Source organism: Petromyzon marinus, chromosome 7 (genome assembly GCF_048934315.1).
Source record: "Petromyzon marinus isolate PM22_M1 ecotype Great Lakes invasive population chromosome 7, UKy_Petmar_22M1.pri1.0, whole genome shotgun sequence".
In the NCBI taxonomy this organism is placed as follows: Eukaryota; Metazoa; Chordata; class Hyperoartia; order Petromyzontiformes; family Petromyzontidae; genus Petromyzon; species Petromyzon marinus.
This window is the reverse complement of record NC_133673.1, coordinates 5,998,722-6,019,697: the sequence shown is the minus strand read 5'-3', so window position 1 is coordinate 6,019,697 and position 20,976 is coordinate 5,998,722. Positions and strand designations below refer to the sequence as shown.

Sequence of the window (20,976 nt, the reverse complement as noted above, 5' to 3'; positions counted from 1 at the left end):
GAACACAGTGGGCACATGAAAGCTAAAACATTAAAAAGGCTGGACTTTGAACAGGCAATTGCTTTAAAATGTCACAATTACTGAAATTGATTCACTACGGAAACATGTTTTTTTTTGGTACAGCATTAAAAGTGTTGGGTCCGTCACACTGGCTTTTTGATTTATGTTTTGTTGTACGAGGTGAAAAATATCCTCTGGCCCTATGTTTTAAAACTAGGTAGTTTTGACTCTTTTTTTGTCGAAATCTAAAGATTGCTAAACACTAATGCCACAAGCAGTCAACGAACCGTCGTAGCGTGCTCGGGTTACGATGCGTCATCGCTGCGTGGGCTTTCACCGAAAGTGCCGTTTCAAACCTCCGATGTGTTTGCGGGTTGTACCGCGCGTTTATTCGGCATGATGTCCGCGACGCTTCGCCCCACCTTGCTTGCGAGCTTCTTCAGGAACTGGATGCAGTTGAGATCCTCCACGTGGTGGGTCTTACTTCCGAGCACCGATTAATTCCTGAACACTTCATGAAGAAGCTTCCAGCACGTGGGGGGAAAAATGCCAGACCTCATTCCAAACAACACTACCGCTTACCATAATAGGGGGGGGGGGGCAATAGCGCAGTGTACGTTGAACTTTTTTCACCGTACGTAGTCAACCGTGCTAATCGGAGGTGCAGTGCATACAAGACCAATTGCCCTCAGTTCAAATCTTGATGTCTGAACCAGTCCCCAACCTGTCACCTTCACACAATGACCATTACGAAGTAGTCACAGCCACCCCCCACCCCCCGTGATCATCACGGCGTAGGGCAGCCTTCATCCAGGAGTGGACTGACGAAGTGTAATCAAATGATTTCATTGCAAGACTACATCCCAAATGTGTTTACAAAAACGTAAAGTTTTTCTCGTGATTTCTAACAATAACGGATAGTAGAAAATATATCTATATAAATGTACAATACCCAGAGATTCTCAACCTTTTTGGGATTGTGCCCTCCCACAACCAAGACCGCTGGTCCTTATCCCCCTAACTCTAAACTTCCGAAGGCCACAATTAAGATCACACGTCCCACACATCTAATCAATGGGGTGCACATAATTTCTTTAATCGCATTCGTGCGGTTTTTTTTTGTATCACCGCAACACGAGGCCGACGCTCCACCGGTGCACATGTGAAAGTACTTCTGCACGGTATCCACGCATGCCATAGCCTGCGCCCCCATCCACCCCCTGAAAGGCTGTCACGCCCCCCACCCCCCCCCCCCTACTACACACGCATACAGTATAGGCTGTAAATTCAGTCACCAGTCAATGAACCAGTCGATGTTGAACTTCTTTCGCACCGTACGTAGCCAACCGTGCTAATCGGAGGTGCGCGAAATGTTGAACTTTTGCACCGTACGAAGCCAATCGTGCTAATCGGAGGTGCGAAATGATCCTTACTCAATTCCATCAATGAAGCATACATTCTCTGTCAACGGCTTTTTTTCCACGGGATAACCTAAATACAACAGCCTGGGGCGGGTGGGGGTGCATAGTGCAATCGCCAGTTCCTTTGTAGGTGTAACTCAAGGTGGTTTGGTGGCATTGGAGGCTCAACATTTTTTCGCTTTGGGGCATCCACACCGAATGTTGTAGGTATTGAGATTAAATTAGGTTCTCGTTTATGCGAGCCTGGTTTTATACTTGGCACAAAGCTCAGGATATCAGTTTGTTGGCAAGTAAATCGATTACTCGCACGCCTGCACAGCTGTGGAGACCATTAGTGGTTTGAAGCGAGGCATAAGGATGCAGTGGTACAACGTGGTTCTAAGCGTATCCAGTGAAATATGTATGCACCTCAATTCCAATACTACGATCCGGGACCAATATTGAAAATGCACCCTCTCTATGTATGCAATAATTCCAGTGCACTATGGCAGCAGTCAAATATTGCATTGTCCACAACCTGTCGGCTCTCTTGGGCAGGCCATTTATAGGGAATTGTTCCACGGCGTGGAGGGAATTTTGTCTACGTACGAAGCATTCTCAAAACTTCCAGGCTCACTTTTACGTCCGCATATTTAAAGACAATGAGAAGCGTGAAAGCGAAATTACGTAATTTACATTTGAATGCCGCACATTTGCGCGAATGGATGGGCGGAAAGACCTCCAGCAGGAGCATAATAGTTGTGCAAACCACTGCAGCTTCAGTGATTGTAGCGGCATTCTTGCTAATTAATGCAGCAATGCGTTCAACATCTGCTTTTCCAGCTTGGTGCTACATCACATTCATTACATTTACCGTCTCATTATGAGCCGGCTATCGCGGCGCATGCCTGAGGGTTAATTTTAGTTTTTTTTGCCGGATTCCTAATCGCACGCAAAAAACGATGAAAAACTATCGGTATGTCACACACGTGTAGAAAAGCCTAATCGTAGAGACCGGCAAATTTGGTCTCGGGATAAGCAAGCGAAGGTCAAGTCCACTGAACAATTGCAGATATCTGTTGTGGAGACAATCGGCAAACACAGCAGCTATTGTATTAAAGCAGACCACAATCAAAATGACCAGAGGCAGACGAGGGGGATAATTTTTTAAGATAAAACTTTTCAGTATAAGTCAACATACCAATAACATTAAGAAAAATAAACGGGGATTGCCCCATAATACTGTAAATGGATTGGATTCAGAATGTTCAAATTGAAAACTTGGTGTGCAGAGGCATGGAAAGATACACGTTTCAGATAACACTGAGACAGAGCGAGGGACACACGGATCAAATAACATACGCAGGTTAAAGACGCCATTGATTGTTTAGCAAGGTAATCAAGCTTAGGCAGGACACAGCAGGAAGGGATGGCCGATGGAAGTGTAAGGGCTCGCAGCCCCCAACAATACACAAACGTGAAAACACCCCATATCATGCTGTCAAACCCAATGGTTTGAAATGTGGCGGCCCTCGGCGAAAGAGGCACCCACTGAAAATGAGTGAACACTGGCCTACGGTCAAGAATAACGAGTGGCAACGAAGTGAGGGACTGCGTCCCAAGTCGTCGATCGTGGCGATGCAATGATTACATCAGCTTGTGTGCAGGTCCAAGGTGATTGAGACTGTAGCAGAGATTCGAGAGATTTATCCGGCAGCGATCATGACTCAAAATACAACTGTTCAAATATATACGCAATGCAATGATGCCGGTGCCCAATGGCCATCACCTACCAATCACAATAGAACGTGCCGTGCAGTTGGAACGTTCACACGTATCAATTTGAGCATTTGGTGCCAAGGTTCAAATATCAATTTAAAATTTTGAATCAGTAGTCCATAACGAAGTCTAAAAACAATTAACCGTAACTCAATTGAGACTTATGGAATCGTGTCAAGACGCCGATCTTTTAGTAGGCAGTACAGCACAGGTTGTAATTTTATCTGCATGGCACGGTTTTACCCCATGGGATTCCATTTCCTTCCCAGGACAAGTCTCCTAAGTTAAAACTGCTCAAGAATCTCCAAAAAGACTTGACCAGGGAGGTTTTAAATTATTTACCAACGATTTACAATGTACCGGGTAATCTTTTTTCAGTTTCATGGAAGCACTCATGGCTAAATTAACTTCCAAAACACAATTCCTGATGGTCTGTCACGCAAACACAATCAACAGCTTATAAAACCCCCATTAACCAACCACAATGCCCAGGAATTGCCATTCACGCAATCTGTGCATCGTAATTTGAAAGTCAATTTCAATTTACAGAGCACCTGTCGACTTTAAATATTAAAAGGCAGCAAATACAGCGCAGCGCCCACATGAAAACCCGACAGCATCATTCATCGCACGCACCGTGCACTCGAGCAGCAACAAAGAGAGGACTCTCACACGGCACCGTTGGTCTGTGTATTTATTGATAGCTCCACAAGCATGCCATCTAGGCTACATGCCATCGAGCACAATGGTGGTAAACATGTGTACTTTAGAACTTCTGGAACTGCTTCTTGTTGCTGGCAGCCTTGGTGACCTTGAGTACATTGAAACGCACGGTCTTGCTGAGCGGCCGACACTCCCCCACCGTCACGATGTCGCCCACTTGCACATCCCTACGGAGGAAGATGGGGGACGAGGAAATTGCACAGGGAGCCACCTCTATGGAATGAAACACTTTGCACGCAAGCACGCACATTATTGCCCCGTGTCATCACTCGGACGGAGGCTGTGGTTTGTGATCAGAAAATCTCTTGGCTCGCTTACCACTCCTACTGGGTGGGAATCATGTGAAGTGCTGTTAAAGATGGAATCAAGAGTCATTGAGGACACGTAACTTATGCCCCAACCTTATCCCAGTGTCATTAGGCACGCATTGTACTGCGGTCTTAATTTTTCCTACTTTTCTTTACCATCTCCACCTCCATTTCAAAAACCCTGAAAAAAATTGCTTTTCATGATCACAACCCTCCTTAAAAGCACTGTGAAGTTTGTCACCTTTCTTGTAAAGTTGTATTCAGATGCTTCACAAATACCAATTGTGGTCATGCATACACGTCTGTGGCACACAATGATATGTCGTTGAGCAGCTATGAAGTGGCCGCCAGCATTCGTTGTTTTCAATTTGTATAGAAAATGGGTGTTGCTTCCAAAAAATAATCTGAGATTTAAAAAATTGTATTGTGATTTATGATAGGAATTATGGCTTTTAATATGCACAATCTTTATTATCATGATAGTATCGTCGAAGCAGTTATAATGTGCAATTATTTAGTTTGTCCACTATAAATACAAACTCAGCTTTGAACATAATATAACAATACAAGAATATAATACAGGGTATTTAAAAAAGATGGACCCGATTTGAAGTCGCTATATCTCTGAAATTGGGTCCATCTTTTTGAAACGCCCTGTATAAAAACACCCAACAATTATGATACCTTAAGATATTTACGAAATAAATACAATTAAAAACACGTTGCAATTTCAACAGTAAATGGTAACTGACTTTATACTCATACTTTAGGACCAGATTATATCAGTGCTGTATTAGTGTTCACAAATTAGAATAAGCGCTACACGTTTCACCTAGTACTTCTATTGCATTAACACACAATTATAGACTGGCTTGGGGGGGGGGGGTTTGTCTTTAACAAGAGAGTAAATATAATTACAATATCAATCTGAAGTGGCCTGATCAGGAAATGCCAATTGGCAGCCTCATCAAAGCTCCCTCACCAAAGGTGCTATGAAGACCATCGTGAGAATTACTCATCATGTCAAGCCACATCAGCACTGATGTTTTATTTTTTGAACAAAGACTCGGGACTAAAATAAACAACTCTGGAAGTAACAAAGCACCATAAAAAAGTTTTACACAAGTATCCATCCATTCTTGGGACACAATTTCAAAAAAATTACAAGAGTGGAAAAATATGTAGAAAGAAAGTGTACTACCACTATGTATGTTGTTTGGAAATTACTCTGAACCCTAACAACCTTTTAGCACGTGCAAATGTAATGTATTTATTTATAACAATGGAAATGTTGATGGAGACTAAGACAAAATCTTTCAACAGTGTTTGGTTGCTATGCCAAAATTACCAACTACATTTGTACCTGGTCAGCATTGGCACGATCCTCATTTTTTTGACTGCCATGAGATATAGACCACACGTTCTGATGGCAGGTTCAGTCCTTCCATATGTAAACTACGACTGACTACTCACAAAATGGCATGCAATCCCAGACCAAGATTTTAACTCTAAATCCCAACACCATCATGATGGATTGAAAATGTATTCCGTAACTATTGAAAAATGAAAGCGTTCCCAGGTCTGTATCCCATCAGGTTTTAACGTACAACTATCTGGCTTCAGGTCTTCCCATTGATGTCTTTAATTCCCATCTTTGCAACCCTACCATTCTCTTCTATCCTACACATGACTTTAGGAATCCAAATATCGTATTCCTGATGCGACATAAAATAGTTTCCCGACACGTTTTATTCCAAATCTCCAAATTGCTTACACTATCCTGGCTTGAAATTCCTAGCAACTTCTGTATGAACTCAAACTCAAGTTAAAGATGTCTCTTTAATTCTCACTTGGCATCACACCACGCAAATATGCAGGCCACAGCACTTGGGCTGTAACTGTCGCCCTTGCTCCCAGACATTGTCATCAATGTCCTCTGCATGTTCTACACTGCTGCCAGTGGCTATGCCAGGACTAACCTGAACGCTGGCGAGAGGTGGACGGACATGTTCTTGTGCCGCTTCTCAAAACGGTTGTACTTGCGGATGTAATGAAGGTAGTCACGACGGATCACAATCGTGCGCTGCATCTTCATCTTGGTGACGACGCCTGGGGGAGGCACACAATAGTTGAAACATGCCAGGCATGCTTAGTGCTTTACAGTTATTTCATTACTATCACGTCTCATGATTGCAACGTTTTTGCAGCAGAGGGCAAAGTTACTATGTGTAATCCTAATTGCATAATTTGTTCGTATTTTTGTTAGATGGTATGTTTTTTAGTTTATGCAGGAAACCAGAGAATACAGAAAACAACCCATACAGCTTATGGAGAGAACTCCACACAGAAAGGCACCCAAGTTGGGAATATAACCCATAGCCTACTTGCTGCAAGACACAAGTCTCAACATTAAAATTCCCTGCCACTCATAGAACTGGGTTGCCGCCTAGTGTTACCTTTCACAAGTGAGAGTACAATGATTAGAACATCAATCTGAAGTGACCTGATCAGGAAATGCCAATAGGCAGTCTCATCAAGGCTCCCTCACCAAAGGTGCTATGAAGACCATCGTGAGAATTACTCATCATGCCAAGCCACATCAGAGCCGAGTTTTTATTATAAAACAATTACTCGGGACTAACATAATTGGATACCTCAATAAGCATCATGCACTGATAAAATGATGCCATGCGATTATTTTATTGGTGCGAATCCCAAGCATGTAACAAGAGTATGAATAGCTATAAAACAAAAACATTTTGCAACTGAAAAAATACTCCAGAATAAGGCACACTTTTCCTGGAGGGCTCAGTATTAGGTTGCTTGGTCAATTCCTTATAAATGATCATCGTATGGGAGAAACACATTTTTGTTGTCATCACTTTCCCAAGGTGTCAAGATTTTATACCATCACATAAGACCATGCTTTAAAGACAAAGGTTGTTGGGATCAAGTGAGACTCCCAAACACACTGGGCTGCTGGGTGGCAAGAAGATGGTGGTATCAGAGGTAGGTTCGTTAACCCATCTGAGTGGACCTCCGAGTATTAACCCCTGGTTTGCGTATGTTTCATTCCAAGTATTTGACTTTCCCCCAACATGCAAAAAACTGGTTTAAAAAGCAACTAGCCATACATTAAAATGCAGGACACATCTGAAAGTCTTAATATTCTTTGACGCTTCCTGGGTAAAAAGTTATAATCAAATTATCTTATGATGCACGTTGCGACACTTGCTTAAATGCCAATAAAATCTGCAACAGTAGAAGTCACCTCATGCTAAGACTAGACCCTGAAGTAGTAATGGACAATTACAATTATCAGCTCAGGGTCAAAATGGAAACAAACCCAAGCAGATTTGTTTTGGGAACCAGACACTTTGGGGAAGTCAACTTCATAGAAAACTGGACTGCTTTACACAGTAATGTGGAATTTGTGCAGGAACACTTTTTATTACCACACAGCACAAATGTAAAAAGAGTTAAGGACTCACCTGTAAGAATACGGCCACGGATGGACACGTTGCCAGTGAAGGGGCATTTTTTGTCAATGTAAGTGCCCTCAATGGCCTGTTACAAATACAAAAACATAGGTAATATAATCACGTCACATGAATACTTAATTTAACCACAACCCAGCGAGTAACAATAGCTGCATTTTGCTTGGAATTACATTGATGCCAACTAATGGTTTAATAATTCTAACTGCAGCCAAGTATATGATTTATATTTGCGGTTTCAAAGAAATACTCATAGGTTTTTTTACATCATACTGTGTACAATTGTAAAAACTAATAGCAAATTATTTCATTAAATGGCTGGGTAACATGTTTAGAACAGCATCACACGTCATGTGGAACAGCAGTGGCTTGATCAGTTAATGCCAATAGGCAGTCTCAGCATTGCTCCCTCACCAAGGGTGCTATGAAGACCATCGTGAGAAGAAAATCATCACATCAAGCCATGCCCACAGCACAGTACTTCACAGAGATAAACCCCGGGGAAAGTTGTAAGGCATCGGCGACCAAAACAAGAGGAACCATTTTTTTATTCAGTAAAATCCTCAATTTCAAGAGCCACAATGCATGTGAATACGAGACGGTCCTTCATAAATAACGTCATGAAGCAGCACTAAGAGCCGCATGCGGATCTGGAGCTGCAGGTTGCCGACCCCTATTTATGATGAAAACATTTTCCCCCTGCATGGACATTCACAGGTTGACGCAAACCTTACCTCACGGGGGGTCTTGAAGCCCAGGCCCACACTTTTGTAGTACCTCTGGACTTTCTTCTGCTTTGCAGAGCCCGACACAAGTACCTTCCTGTTTTGGAAGACAGTGGGCTGCTTCTGGTAGGCCCTCTCAGTCTGAAATTATAGAGCAGGCAATTGGTCAGTTAAAGTAAAACAGATTCTGGTACATGCCTATTCAATAATTAACCTTAATTTACAATCAAGGGACACAGGATCCATTGATGGCAAACTGTCCTAAAGCAATTTTGCCTTGAGTAAGCATGGCACTGTTTCTATTCCAATACAGAAACTACATGTTTTATGTAGATTTAGTTTAAACTTTACACTGGATTTTATATTATACATATGAAACGTATATTTTGTTCGCCGTAATGAGCATTAGGGTGGTCAAAATACATTTTCATATTCAAATAATTATGGACGCAGTGAATTCACCTCAAGTACATAGCAGCATATATTGTCTTCATAAATACAAATGCTTTCATGTAGCGTACTGCGAGACAAAAAATACGACTATAAAAATCCCGTTATGTGCCTTTCTATTTTTTCATTATTGGGTGGTAACCAGAAATAATTTAGATAATTAATATACTGTACTCAACCATTTCGAATGAGGCAACTGGCCAAGGGATTTATAAGTAGCGGCAGTGAGACACGGGACGTGGACTTGATCAGAAAAAGCCAAAAGGCATCTCAGCATAGCTCCTTCACCAAAGGTGCTCAGAAGACCATCGTGAGAAGAAAATCATCACACCAAGCCACGTCGAGATCCACAATGGACGAGTAACCAAAATGTGTCTTATTTGTAAATCTGAAGTGAATACGTGCACAAGACTACAAAGTCAAGATGGGGCATTTGAATAGATCTACATTACTGTACTGGACACCATCCGATTTTCCGAAATTAGCAGTTCCCTCAATATACTTGTGGTTTACTGAACTTATTTTTCTGTTTGTGGGATTCAGATTCGCAATTGCCTTTGGCCTAAAAGCTATCACTTATTGTAAAAATATATCATTGAGGGGGTGGTGGCATTCCCATCCGATATTAATACGTAACACTACTGCAATTGATGAAGCCTTGGTGAATGCAGACGAAGTACATTTGCTTACTCCAACGACCCACTTTAAGACCATTACATATCAACCACGTGCGCAATCTAAAGCCGACGTTCAACGTGTCGTGCACCGATTCAAGGGGTACCAACACAATTCAAGATATGAATTAGTCGAAACCGAATTAAACGCGAACGGTAGTGGCCTACGTGGCAAATGAAATCGGCAACGAAACAAAACTGAGGTCAGTGCAAATTTAAGCACTGGCTTGATAAGTCACCACGAGTCGTGATCAATTCACTTTGAACGCTTCCCTAGGCCAATTTTCCGAATGCAATAACTAGTGTCCATCGTGCACGTGCATTTATGAAATAATAATGTTTTGCCCATTCATAACTTACAATGCATTAAGACTTCATGCAGAACATTAAAGTACAGTACATTGGCTTGAAGTGCTGCGTTAATGAAGACTATTTTAACGAAGGCTCAGGGTGCTTGTAAAGCACTAGAAGCAATAGTTTAACGTACATCCATGTACATCACTGCCTTAAGATAAAACATTGGCTTCATACAGATAATTATTAAAGCAGAGGTATGATGGCCACTGTAAATCAACATCCAAGCCCACCAATGGCTTCATTATACAACACGTGCAAGCGTTCAACTCTTTACATCGCCTACACCTGAAACATTACGTACAACCTTTAACCACACAGGTATTTAACCGCAACTTCCTTCCTCACACAGCTACCCCGTCTAACTATTCTTGTACATTTCTCCCGACCTGTTACATTTTTAAGCCGCGGCTACGGCTAGGCCTACAGCGGCGTGCTCCTACGGCAGCCTTGGGCCCCGAAAGCGTCGAAAACTCCTCTCTCGGGGCTCTTAAGCTCTCGCGACTTTAACCGCGACCGAGACACACACGGAGCTGCGTTAAGCGCTTAATGTTCGTTGTAATGTAGGCGTCGAGGCGCTCGTGGTTTATGAGAAAAGAGGACGAAGCGAGCGGCGAACAGCCCACCTGTATGTCCGCCATGGCGCCGCGCAGAGCGGAAAGAGAGCGGGGACGGGCGGGGTCTCCCGAACTGCGCGCGCAGGGGCCGGAAGTCGGAATTACGTCACAAACAATTAATATTCATGATTTAAAAACAACATTTGTGAATATTTTTTAAAAATATATGGATAAAATTGTGCAGCGCATTACGTCTATATTGCGATTGCTATACGTTCTATTATATTTATTTTTGAAATAAATATATAACGGAACGGACGTAGAAACGTACTCCGGGAGGGCAACGGACGCCGGAAATTACGTCATCGGCAGCAACGTCGGCCGCGATCTTATCCGCTGCTGGATGGACGCCTCCGCGTTTGTCTCTCTCCACGAGCAGCCCTCCGCGACGAGCCTGCTCCAGTGCAGCTTCCTGCACACACGGGACGATTTAATCATTCATTTCGTCGCTCCGTCTCTCGGACGCGCCTCCGTGTCTTGATAAGATTACGGTCCCCACCCCGCCCCCCCCAAATCATTCGCAGGCTTTCTCCATTCAGCAAGTGCCTTTATGTTTCAGCACATTTCTCGGTGCTGTTGACGCTTCGGTCACAACAACCCCTAATCAGTGCCTACCTTAATACAGACCATTTAACGCTTGATTGGTCACCCCGTGCCCCACATTCATCTCAACGTTCATCCTACAATGTTCCATCACAAAGGGGGGGGGGGGACTCAAATATTGAAACGGTTGCACGCCGTATGGACCTGAACACTCAGTTTCCCCGTACAACAATAGGGGATAAACCGTACGCGTTGCCTGCTATGCAATGGTCCTTCCCACACGCAATAATCTTGAGTGCTTATCCAGTCGATCCTGCTTAGCCTCAGCATCCCGGGTGCTGTGCCGATGACCATAAGCCACGCGCAGTTGCACTCCGCATTCAGTTGACACCTCTCGCAATGTCTACGAACAATGCGGCCACTCCAATCTACTACCTACCCGAACATTAATTAACCCCCCCTCATAATAGTTCTCTACCACGAATGTTGTAATCACGCGGCGTATGTCTATTTAAATTATATGTTTATTATTTTGCAAGGGGCGGACGTGACGTAATCTCCGTAACAGCTGTGGGCCCTGTATGTGGTTGAGTGCTCAGTGCGGGACCCCGTAGCGGTGATTGTTGTTGTTATTATTGATTGATTGTTGTTTATTTTGTTGCACGGAAGCGATGGCCGAGTCGGGGTTCCGACGCGTGGCCGTGCTGTGCTGCGTGGCCGCCTGCTTCTCGCTGCTCGCAGTGAAGGTGTTCGTGCCCATGGCGACGCGAGAGACTCCTCCTCACTCCGGCCAGGGTGACGACTGCAACAGCAGTACCACCATCACCACCATCATCATCATCACCATCATCACCACCACCACCATCATCATCAACACCATCACCACCATCATCATCACCATCATCACCACCATCATCACAACCATAATCATCACCATCATCACCACCACCATTACCACCACCACCATCATCATCACCAATAGCAGCAGTACCACCACCACCATCATCACCATCACCACCATCACCACCACCACCATCACCACCATCATCACCACCACCATCATCACCAATATAGCAGCAGTACCACCATCATCACCAATATAGCAGCAGTACCACCATCACCACCACCATCATCATCATCACCACCACTACCACCACCATCACCACCACCACCATCATCACCACCACCATCATCACCAATATAGCAGCAGTACCACCATTACCACCACCATCACCAATAGCAGCAGTACCACCATCACCACCATCACCAATAGCAGCAGTACCACCATCACCAATAGCAGCAGTACCACCATCACCACCACCATCACCAACAGCAGCAGTACCACCATCACCACCACCATCACCACCACCATCACCACCATTATCACCACCACCATCACCAATAGCAGCAGTACCACCATCACCATCACCAATAGCAGCAGTACCACCATCACCACCATCACCAATATACAGTGAGGGAAAAAAGTATTTGATACCCTGCTGATTTTTACGTTTGCCCACTGACAAAGAAATGATCAGTCTATTATTTTAATGGTAGGTTTATTTGAACAGTGAGAGATAGAATAACAACAACAAAATCTAGAAAAACGCATGTCAAAAATGTTAGAAATTGATTTGCATTTTAATGAGGGAAATAAGTATTTGACCCCTCTGCAAAACATGACTTATACTTGGTGGCAAAACCCTTGTTGGCAATCACAGAAGTCAGACGTTTCTTGTAGTTGGCCACCAGGTTTGCACACATCTCAGGAGGGATTTTGCCCCACTCCTCTTGGCAGATCTTCTCCAAGTCATTAAGGTTTCGAGGCTGACATTTGGCAACTCGAACCTTCAGCTCCCTCCACAGATTTTCTATGGGATTAAGGTCTGGAGACTGGCTAGGCCACTCCAGGACCTTCATGTGCTTCTTCTTGAGCCACTCCTTTGTTGCCTTGGCCGTGTGTTTTGGGTCATTGTCATGCTGGAATACCCATCCACGACCCATTTTCAATGCCCTGGCTGAGGGAAGGAGGTTCTCACCCAAGATTTGACGGTACATGGCCCCGTCCATCGTCCCTTTGATGCGGTGAAGTTGTCCTGTCCCCTTAGCAGAAAAACACTTCAAAATTTCCTACCAGCCCTCTCCGCAGGAATGTGTTACCGTGTAGACCAGGAATTTTAATTTTTTCCACACTGTGAAGGGCGCTGTTCTTCAAATCAGAAAATTAGCTAGATTTCTGATTTCTGGTATATACCTTCTAGGAATGTCTGTCCTTAATGCTCGTGACGTAACTCCACATAGACCAGCCCCCCTCATTAATATGCATGAGTAGGTGACGTCCTCCAAATGGACACTCCCACCCCCCCTCACTAATAATCATGTGCAAGTGACGTCACTAATAATCATGTGCAAGTGACGTCACTCCACATTGAATAGCCTCCCTCATTAATAATCATGAGCAGGTGACGTCCTCCAAATGGACACCCCCCCCCCCCCATTATTATTACCTACTATAATGAGCCAAGAATGTCTGTGTGCAATGCTCGTGACGTCACTCCACGTCGACCAGCCCCCCTCATTAATAATCATGAGCAGGTGACGTCACTCCACATCGAACAGCCCCCCTCAATAATCATTATAAGGTGACATCCTCGAAATGGACACCCCCCACCATTCATAATCATTAGCGGCTGACGTCACTACACATGAGGACCGAGGCGCCTCCTCCCCCCTCCTCAGCGTCAACTCACAACCCTCACTACAAAGGCAGAACCCTCACGTCATCACGTGATCTCACTACAAAGGCAGAACCCTCACGTCACGTGATCTCCGTCACGCTATTGAGACATCGAAGTAAAAAGGACGACGTGATCAACAAGGGATTATAACCTTTAAATGAAATAAGTCACGCCCCCCCCCCCAATCACCGCGCCCTTACAAACTGCACACGAATTGATACAATGAATATATCACGTCGCGGTCTGCTTTTCGCTTGCCAGATTTACTGAAATACACCCGTCCTTGGACGGGCAAAAGGCTAGTTAATAATTTTATTTTATACCTACGTGACTTTACCGAAAGAACCAAAGAGTATGGATTCCTGCGGTCATGAAAGCTTCAAATAAAGATTTAGTATATAATGTTTTTGCTCTAGAAATGTACATACAAGTTCTCTGATAATTTCAAGAGTTTCTTTCTAGCATGTGTTATGGTTCCATCTTTCTCCCCAAGGTCTGCCAATTGTAAATTGCAAATCATCAACCTCCTTTTTTCCTGCTTTTTTGCTCCCATTGCTTGTCATAATAACTTCAGTGAAGATGAATATGATTAATAGTTATGCACAACAAGTTTGCAAAACCAGAGAAAGCTATCTATGGGTGGCACACAACTGAAAAACACATCGTAATATGTATACCTAGGACAGTTATTGAGGTTGGGTCAGGATCAACACGATGAAATAAAGAAGCAGGAAAGAGAAGTATGGATTGCATATGGAATTAGGAACTTGCATGAAAAGCAACATAGCAAATGAAAAGTTGGTAATTATTGCAGATTGGCTTTTATCACATATAGATGACAAACGTGGCCATTGATAAATACATTGGAGTAAAAGCTGAAAGTGCTCAAATAAGCATGTAGCGATCTATTCTTAGAATTACACTGTGAGGCAGAAATACAAACATTAATCAGATAATATACACATGATATAGACATCGTAATGGATGGGTTTGATTACACCAAAGCAGGTGGCCCTGGAGACAGACTTGGTTTCAGTCTAACCCAGTTCCTTAACACTTGGGTGATTCTGGAATTGAGGCAAAATAAAGCTACCGAGGGTGATTTTTTTCCCCTTTCGACAATTTTAGGAGCTGCGCGTCAATTTCCCAAGCAGACGCCACAGCGCCCACTCGGCCCTCAGCCCGAGCGGCCCCGGATGGGCGGCTCCCATATCCCCGAGGCACGCGCTCGTCACCATGCAAACTCTCAGCCCGCCCCCAGCAACCGCAGCATCATGGGGCAAGTCCTGCCCGTCTACTGCCTGGGCATCTTCATCTACGTCGTGTACATCCTCTTCAAGGTGCTCGCTGTGGACTGTGGGTCTGTCGTTAGGCGGCTGCTGGCCATTTAACCTATACCTGTTTTCCATTGTAAAACCCATAGTTGTGCCAGGGCTGTGCCGAGCTTGTCCGGCATGGCTCAGGAGGTGCCAGGTTTTTTCCACTGCAGATGTTGAGCTGTGCCGCCAAAATCGCACGCAAGGAAAGTCAATATGCATGGATATGGTGCAGTGAATATGTCATTATCCCCGACTCTTGCCCTGCTTGGCCCCGAGCCAGATTCAGATGTCATGTGAGGCCAGCTACCAGACGGGTTGGTTCTGGCTCGGCATGGAGAATTGCAAGTGGGAAACCACCCTTACCGTGAGGGCCCCACACTGGCATGGATCGGATGTGCCAGTGGAAATTGGTAGGAGACTTGAGCCAGGCTGCACTTAGTGGTTCAGTACCCATAATCGATTTAAAACTATGTCATGAGGTTATCATGGGCAGTGCTGTTGATACCACCTCACTCCATCACCTTCTTTTGCTATATGCCCAGGTTGTTAAGTAGTAGTATGCCATGGGTATGTTGGGACAGTTTTCCGACAATCAGCCTCTAATATTTTAATGTCCAAACAAAAATACGCAAGGAAATTGTTACGATCAACAATACATGTTTTCAAGTTCAAATAGGCATTGCTCATTGCCCATGTCTATTGGTGGCCCAGAGACAGTGGAATAGATTCGACATTGCTGCGGTGAAGATACATACTACCCACAAGAAAATCGCTGTTGACTTTTGACCAACTTACACTAATTGCATTAGGTGTGATGGGTTGAAGGACTAGGTTGACTCCAGCTTTACAGTAATTTCCGTGAGGAGTTTCCAAACCATAAATTAATTTGTGGAGTGATACAGACTGTTGCATCACTTTCTATTCTCATATTTTGGTACTGGCAAAGGAGGTCCCATGATGTAGCTGCTCACCCCCTGAGCTCTCATTACTCTGATGTTGCGTTGTCTTTGTGCTGTGTACGCCTTTTGGCGTCATCTGGTCTAACATCGTTTTGAGACTAGGCTCAAAAGAAAGCTGTCTCTGGTGTGGACCAATCAGTTTAAAAGACAATGCCACATATATTATCAGAGTGTGTTTTTTGTTTGCATTCTGACCACAAGCATTGTGGTTAATGCTGACATTTCTTGTAAAAGGTTTCAGTTTGGTGTTTTAACATCTTAACACCTGTTTTGTTGCCAGAAAAAAAGGGGAAAACCTATTCTCATATTTTGGTACTGGCAAAGGAGGTTCCATGATGCCCATATCTTCCTGGTAAACGAAATAAGTAATTGTGCTCTATCCTGATGAAATAAAGGACATTAAACTGATATATAGGCTGGCTTTGAATGCTCATCTCGGAAGTAATAAACCCCCTGTGAGGTCAGTTTAACAGCACGGACAACAAGTTATGATGATAACCTGTATTTGAGGATGTGTTAAATATAAGTTTATGATGTAAGTTTCTTTTAGCAGTTTATAACATGAATGTGTGTTTTTTTGTTTAAGATTACTACGAGAAAAGATAGTTCACAACCGAAGAAACCGGTTAAGTGTTTGAGCGGCAGTGGTCTGAGTAAGTCAATCTCACCATCTATTCATGCTCTTGTGCATTCTCATATAGTAGTACATGCCTAGCCAGTTTATTGGATGTCACTGAGCAGGGATTGGTGTGATTGTGTGTGAGATTTGTTCATTTCACTGCACACTGATTAAATTCCTACATTTTCTTTGAACCTGCAATAAACTAGGGGATTCTCAAATATAATCCTCAATTCTTGCTGGAATTCTGGACTGAATGAAGCCACCAGCATTTAATTCTGCTTTTGCTTTTCTTTATTTTTTTCTTTGTCCGAGCATAATGCTGCGTCTTTCAATTTAAACCATTTATAATTACGTCTGGATGGCACCATTGCTGTTGGACACACACTAATTGTGACTGGAATTAAGGGTAATTATCATTGGGTAGCTTAGTGGGCAGTTTTCACAGGGTCAATGGATTGATACCCGCTGCTTCCAGCTAATTTCTGCGTGGGATTACCATAGCATACTGTTTACATGCCAATGCGACCTGCTTAAACATAGCATATTACAGCACCTTCACATCATGGTGATGATGATGAGGTGGTTGATAGTTGTTGTCATTGCTTTGTACCCCACTCAAGGTGAACACCAGCTCATCCAGCTGAAGCAGCGTTTGGAGGACACGGAGAGAGCACTGGAAAAACTCGCCTCTAAAGTAGTGGGGCCTTTCTCCGATGGCAGGTGCTTGCATCAGCAATCCTACACCCGAGTTCAGTGTTTTGTGTATTTGTATGTGCATGTGTACATTGTTAATCCACTGCTAAATGAGGTTCGCCTCATGGTGGGTGAGTCGTGGGAATTATTTGACCATACTTCATGCTGGCTTAATTAGTAACTGCTCCTCACTCTGCGAGGGTCAGCAACTTGATGCTCATTTGTCTGCAACCACTTCAGCAAGTTAACCGATCACTTTCAAGCTGCAGTAAAAACCGATGACACATTCTACATATTCACCCCCATTCTAGCAAGCAATACATGTAGATGTATAGCCTAATTGATACAAAAGTTTTAGTTTCATGCGGGCCATCCCTCCCTCCCATTACCCCAGATAATGGAGAGTTCACTGTATTATGTTTCACTCCCTTTCCTCCAGCACACTGTGTACTTGTGATGCATGTTGATGAATTTGAGTGATCCCTTAGTTGTTGTGGTACTCGTAATAAGAACATATGAGATCACGGCAATGGACAATTACGGAGCTGTAAGGCTTAACTGCCCGACCATGTGTGTGTGTGTGTGTGCGTGGCAGAGGTGGCGGTGAGCAAGAAGAGCGACTGCTATCTCAGTTGCAGGAGATCGCGCGCACGCTTAGAGAAAGCACCGACTTCGCCGGTGTGGATTCACCTGGGGGCGGCACGCACCCCCAACACGGTCAGTGACCGTCACATTACTGCCACGCTGACACTGCACACGGCTTAAATTCACAAAACGTCACGATGTTAACAGACCTGTATGGAGTTGTACACACCACAGTCTGTAATGTGGGGAGTTCATGGCTCAAGGGGTTATCGCGGCCAACGTCTTTGATACCACCAAAGGGGCTCCCATAATGCGCATGCATAATGTACGTTGACTCATTGATCCCCCCCCATTTTGCGCAAGCGCGCAGAAGTGTGGTCCCCACATCTACGCCTCTAAATAAGGAATTAAACAGGTGGACTTCTCCACAAACCTGTCGCCTGATGAAGCTAGTTGTAATTACTGGCGAAACGTCGAACTCAGATTGTAAATGTTGTGGCTTGGCTCTCCAACACACCGGGTGTGCTGTACTAGTAATGAATTGACACGTTCTGTTTACGTGACAAACCTTACTAATTGGCTGTGTCGGGTGGTGGCGGGTTTAATGACACATTTATATATTTAGGCGATCTAACCCTCTACATTTCCATTTGCACTCTTTGATTATTGAGTGTTTATAGCACTCATTAAAGTTAGTGAAGTGCTCACATATGACTCGCTGGCCTGTTCTATCCCTTATTGATTACATAATAACATGAGCTGTATTTATTACAAATTTGCAGACTCGGCAGGGGGTGAATGTCCAAGACACCAAGCTGCCGCAGAAGGTGAACACTCCCCATCGGTGGAAGAAGCTGGTACTGCGGTCTGTGCCGAAGGCAGCACAGAAATACCGACCGGTCACACACAGCTTGGGGAAACCATGGGCCCCACCAGCAAATCGGATCGATGTGATGAGAGCAACGATGCGGATGCGAAGGATCGCGATGCAGGGTATGAGCAGAGTCACGTGACAGCGCACTGCACTGGCGTTCGAGGCCCGTCTGAGATGGAAGGGGAAAATATGTCACCCAATGTCGGAGGACCCAGCGAGACTGACGAGGGCCGTGATGGCAGTGGGGAAGAGTTCAAACAGCACGCAGACGGGCAAACGAGTGGAGTCAGGAAAAGGATCGCGGCGAGCATGGAGAAAATGTAACGGACGGTGTTGTCTTGGTGGGCCTCAAATATATTTCTGGCAATACGTTTCAGTGTTAATAATTATGTATGGTGAAACCTCATTTATTCACACAACTATTCACACATCTAACTGCAGTTAACAGTTGTATAGCACAGCATGTTATTTTTGTATTTAAAACCAACATAAAAAAACCCTGCAAAACATATCTGCAAATCACCCGTTCTATTTAATTTCCTCATGTTTTTGTAAAAATATAAATATGGTGTATAAAATACTCAGTGCAGTTACTGAGGTAACATCTTACCTATATAAACAATACTTCCAAATTATATTACTCTCATTACTCTTGGCAAAGGGACCCCTCAATTAGTGGGAATAGTTGAGGTTTCACTGTATATTGTTCTTCCATTTGGCCCGATTGTCTTCTTGTTGTCAAGGTACGAAGAGAAGTTGTGGGATATCATGCAACCATTTAGAAATTGTCGTATCCCATCTTGTTGGTTGAGAACCCCAGATGGCATAAAACGACTTGCTGTCTCCCTTCAGTAGACCGCTTAACATAACCACAAAGTTTATATGATTGGTTTTCTTTGTGTCCTGTCTAACGTTCACATCCCGAAGAGCAGGGATAAGCCATATCAAGTGCAAAATCTAATTAATTTGATGAAGGCTTTATTGTGCGCTTATTGGTGATGGGGTGAGACCATCAAACTCTATACACTTGAGAACCTATATTGCCTTGGTTATTCAGCTACGCCTTGGACCCAGGACGTTGATGGTGCTGGCTGAATACACATTACCCCCTAATCCACCAACGCAACTGATTCTCTTTCATTACGTTGATTACTATGAAAGCGAGGGTTCCGTTTTCAAAGTGTTCTATCTTGCATCAAACGAGAACCGTTTCTTATATTCGCCAATGGTTTCAAATGTTGGTGTATGTAAAAAATAAATTGTACAAATTGGTTTTATTTATGTTTTGTATTCATGCATATTTGTATTTTCATCTGTTTATTGCTATTTATATGTTTTCAACAAATTCACCAATAATGGTTAAACATGCATGCTCTCAATTGTCTGGTTACTTTTGAACGTGGTTGTACCGTAGTTTGTAGAGATTTGTAAAATCATATCGTAAATACAAATGATTTATGCAGAATAAAACACGACACCTACTTCCAGTAACAAAAAGCGTTGGTTTACAGTCTTTACAGCGCAAATGGAACTTACTGCAGAACACTCGCTCACAACGGAGAATGTAAGAGTGCGCCTACAATACATCGCCACAATGCGCTCACATATGACAGCGCAAGTCAAAGCCACTAGATACAACAGCAATCCAACTGCAAGTGCATAACACATTTATGCCAAGCAATCCAATTGAGCACTTGGAAATATTTAAGAATCTGGATGCAAGTTGTTCAAGGTCAATCTGCATTTCTCTGGAAAATAAAGTGGAATGAATGGAACTTGTTCTATTTTCCAAGTTATTTCCAATGCTGTGCGTACACAAGTGCACCATCAGCGTGTAATGCCATCATGTCAGAAGCATAGAATCGATCACGATATTTGCGCATCCATTTCAGGATATCTACTTATCTTCAGAATGATCTAATCACCTTATCAAGTCGGAATGGTTTCCACATTGATGCAGATACATATATTTTAAACTAATTGTTTAACTTGGGTTTCACACAAGCTTGTTCACCGTCCCATAACGGCTCATGCATTTGTATTACTTTAGCACAACTCATTAGCAAAGTGTACAGCTAATTTCCTGTAAATTTCAGCTGTTTTGAGATATTCCTTT

At 43.6% G+C, this 20,976-nt stretch overlaps 2 protein-coding genes and 3 non-coding genes across 5 annotated transcripts; 1 reads left to right on the top strand and 4 right to left on the bottom strand.

Moving 5' to 3' along the window:
- Nucleotides 1-3,859: 3,859 nt before the first annotated feature.
- Nucleotides 3,860-10,600, bottom strand: RPS11 (ribosomal protein S11). The gene is made up of 5 exons (XM_032948841.2): nucleotides 10,537-10,600; nucleotides 8,442-8,573; nucleotides 7,702-7,777; nucleotides 6,190-6,319; nucleotides 3,860-4,069 (listed from the first exon to the last, which is right to left on the bottom strand). The coding sequence occupies exons 1-5, from the start codon at nucleotides 10,549-10,551 to the stop codon at nucleotides 3,946-3,948; spliced, it is 477 nt and encodes a 158-aa protein (XP_032804732.1). The 5' UTR covers nucleotides 10,552-10,600; the 3' UTR covers nucleotides 3,860-3,945.
- Nucleotides 5,143-5,237, bottom strand: LOC116940122 (small nucleolar RNA SNORD35). The gene has a single exon (XR_004402497.1). It is a non-coding gene; the product is annotated as a small nucleolar RNA SNORD35 (small nucleolar RNA).
- On the bottom strand, nucleotides 8,072-8,167 carry LOC116940121 (small nucleolar RNA SNORD35). Its single transcript, XR_004402496.1, has one exon. It is a non-coding gene; the product is annotated as a small nucleolar RNA SNORD35 (small nucleolar RNA).
- On the bottom strand, nucleotides 9,122-9,216 carry LOC116940123 (small nucleolar RNA SNORD35). Its single transcript, XR_004402498.1, has one exon. It is a non-coding gene; the product is annotated as a small nucleolar RNA SNORD35 (small nucleolar RNA).
- Nucleotides 10,601-10,834: 234 nt separating the features above from the next.
- LOC116939877 (protein RIC-3-like) lies at nucleotides 10,835-20,635 on the top strand. The gene is made up of 6 exons (XM_032948840.2): nucleotides 10,835-11,865; nucleotides 14,937-15,148; nucleotides 16,673-16,739; nucleotides 17,329-17,428; nucleotides 17,997-18,118; nucleotides 18,769-20,635. The coding sequence occupies exons 1-6, from the start codon at nucleotides 11,742-11,744 to the stop codon at nucleotides 19,182-19,184; spliced, it is 1,041 nt and encodes a 346-aa protein (XP_032804731.1). The 5' UTR covers nucleotides 10,835-11,741; the 3' UTR covers nucleotides 19,185-20,635.
- The last annotated feature ends 341 nt before the right edge of the window (nucleotides 20,636-20,976 follow it).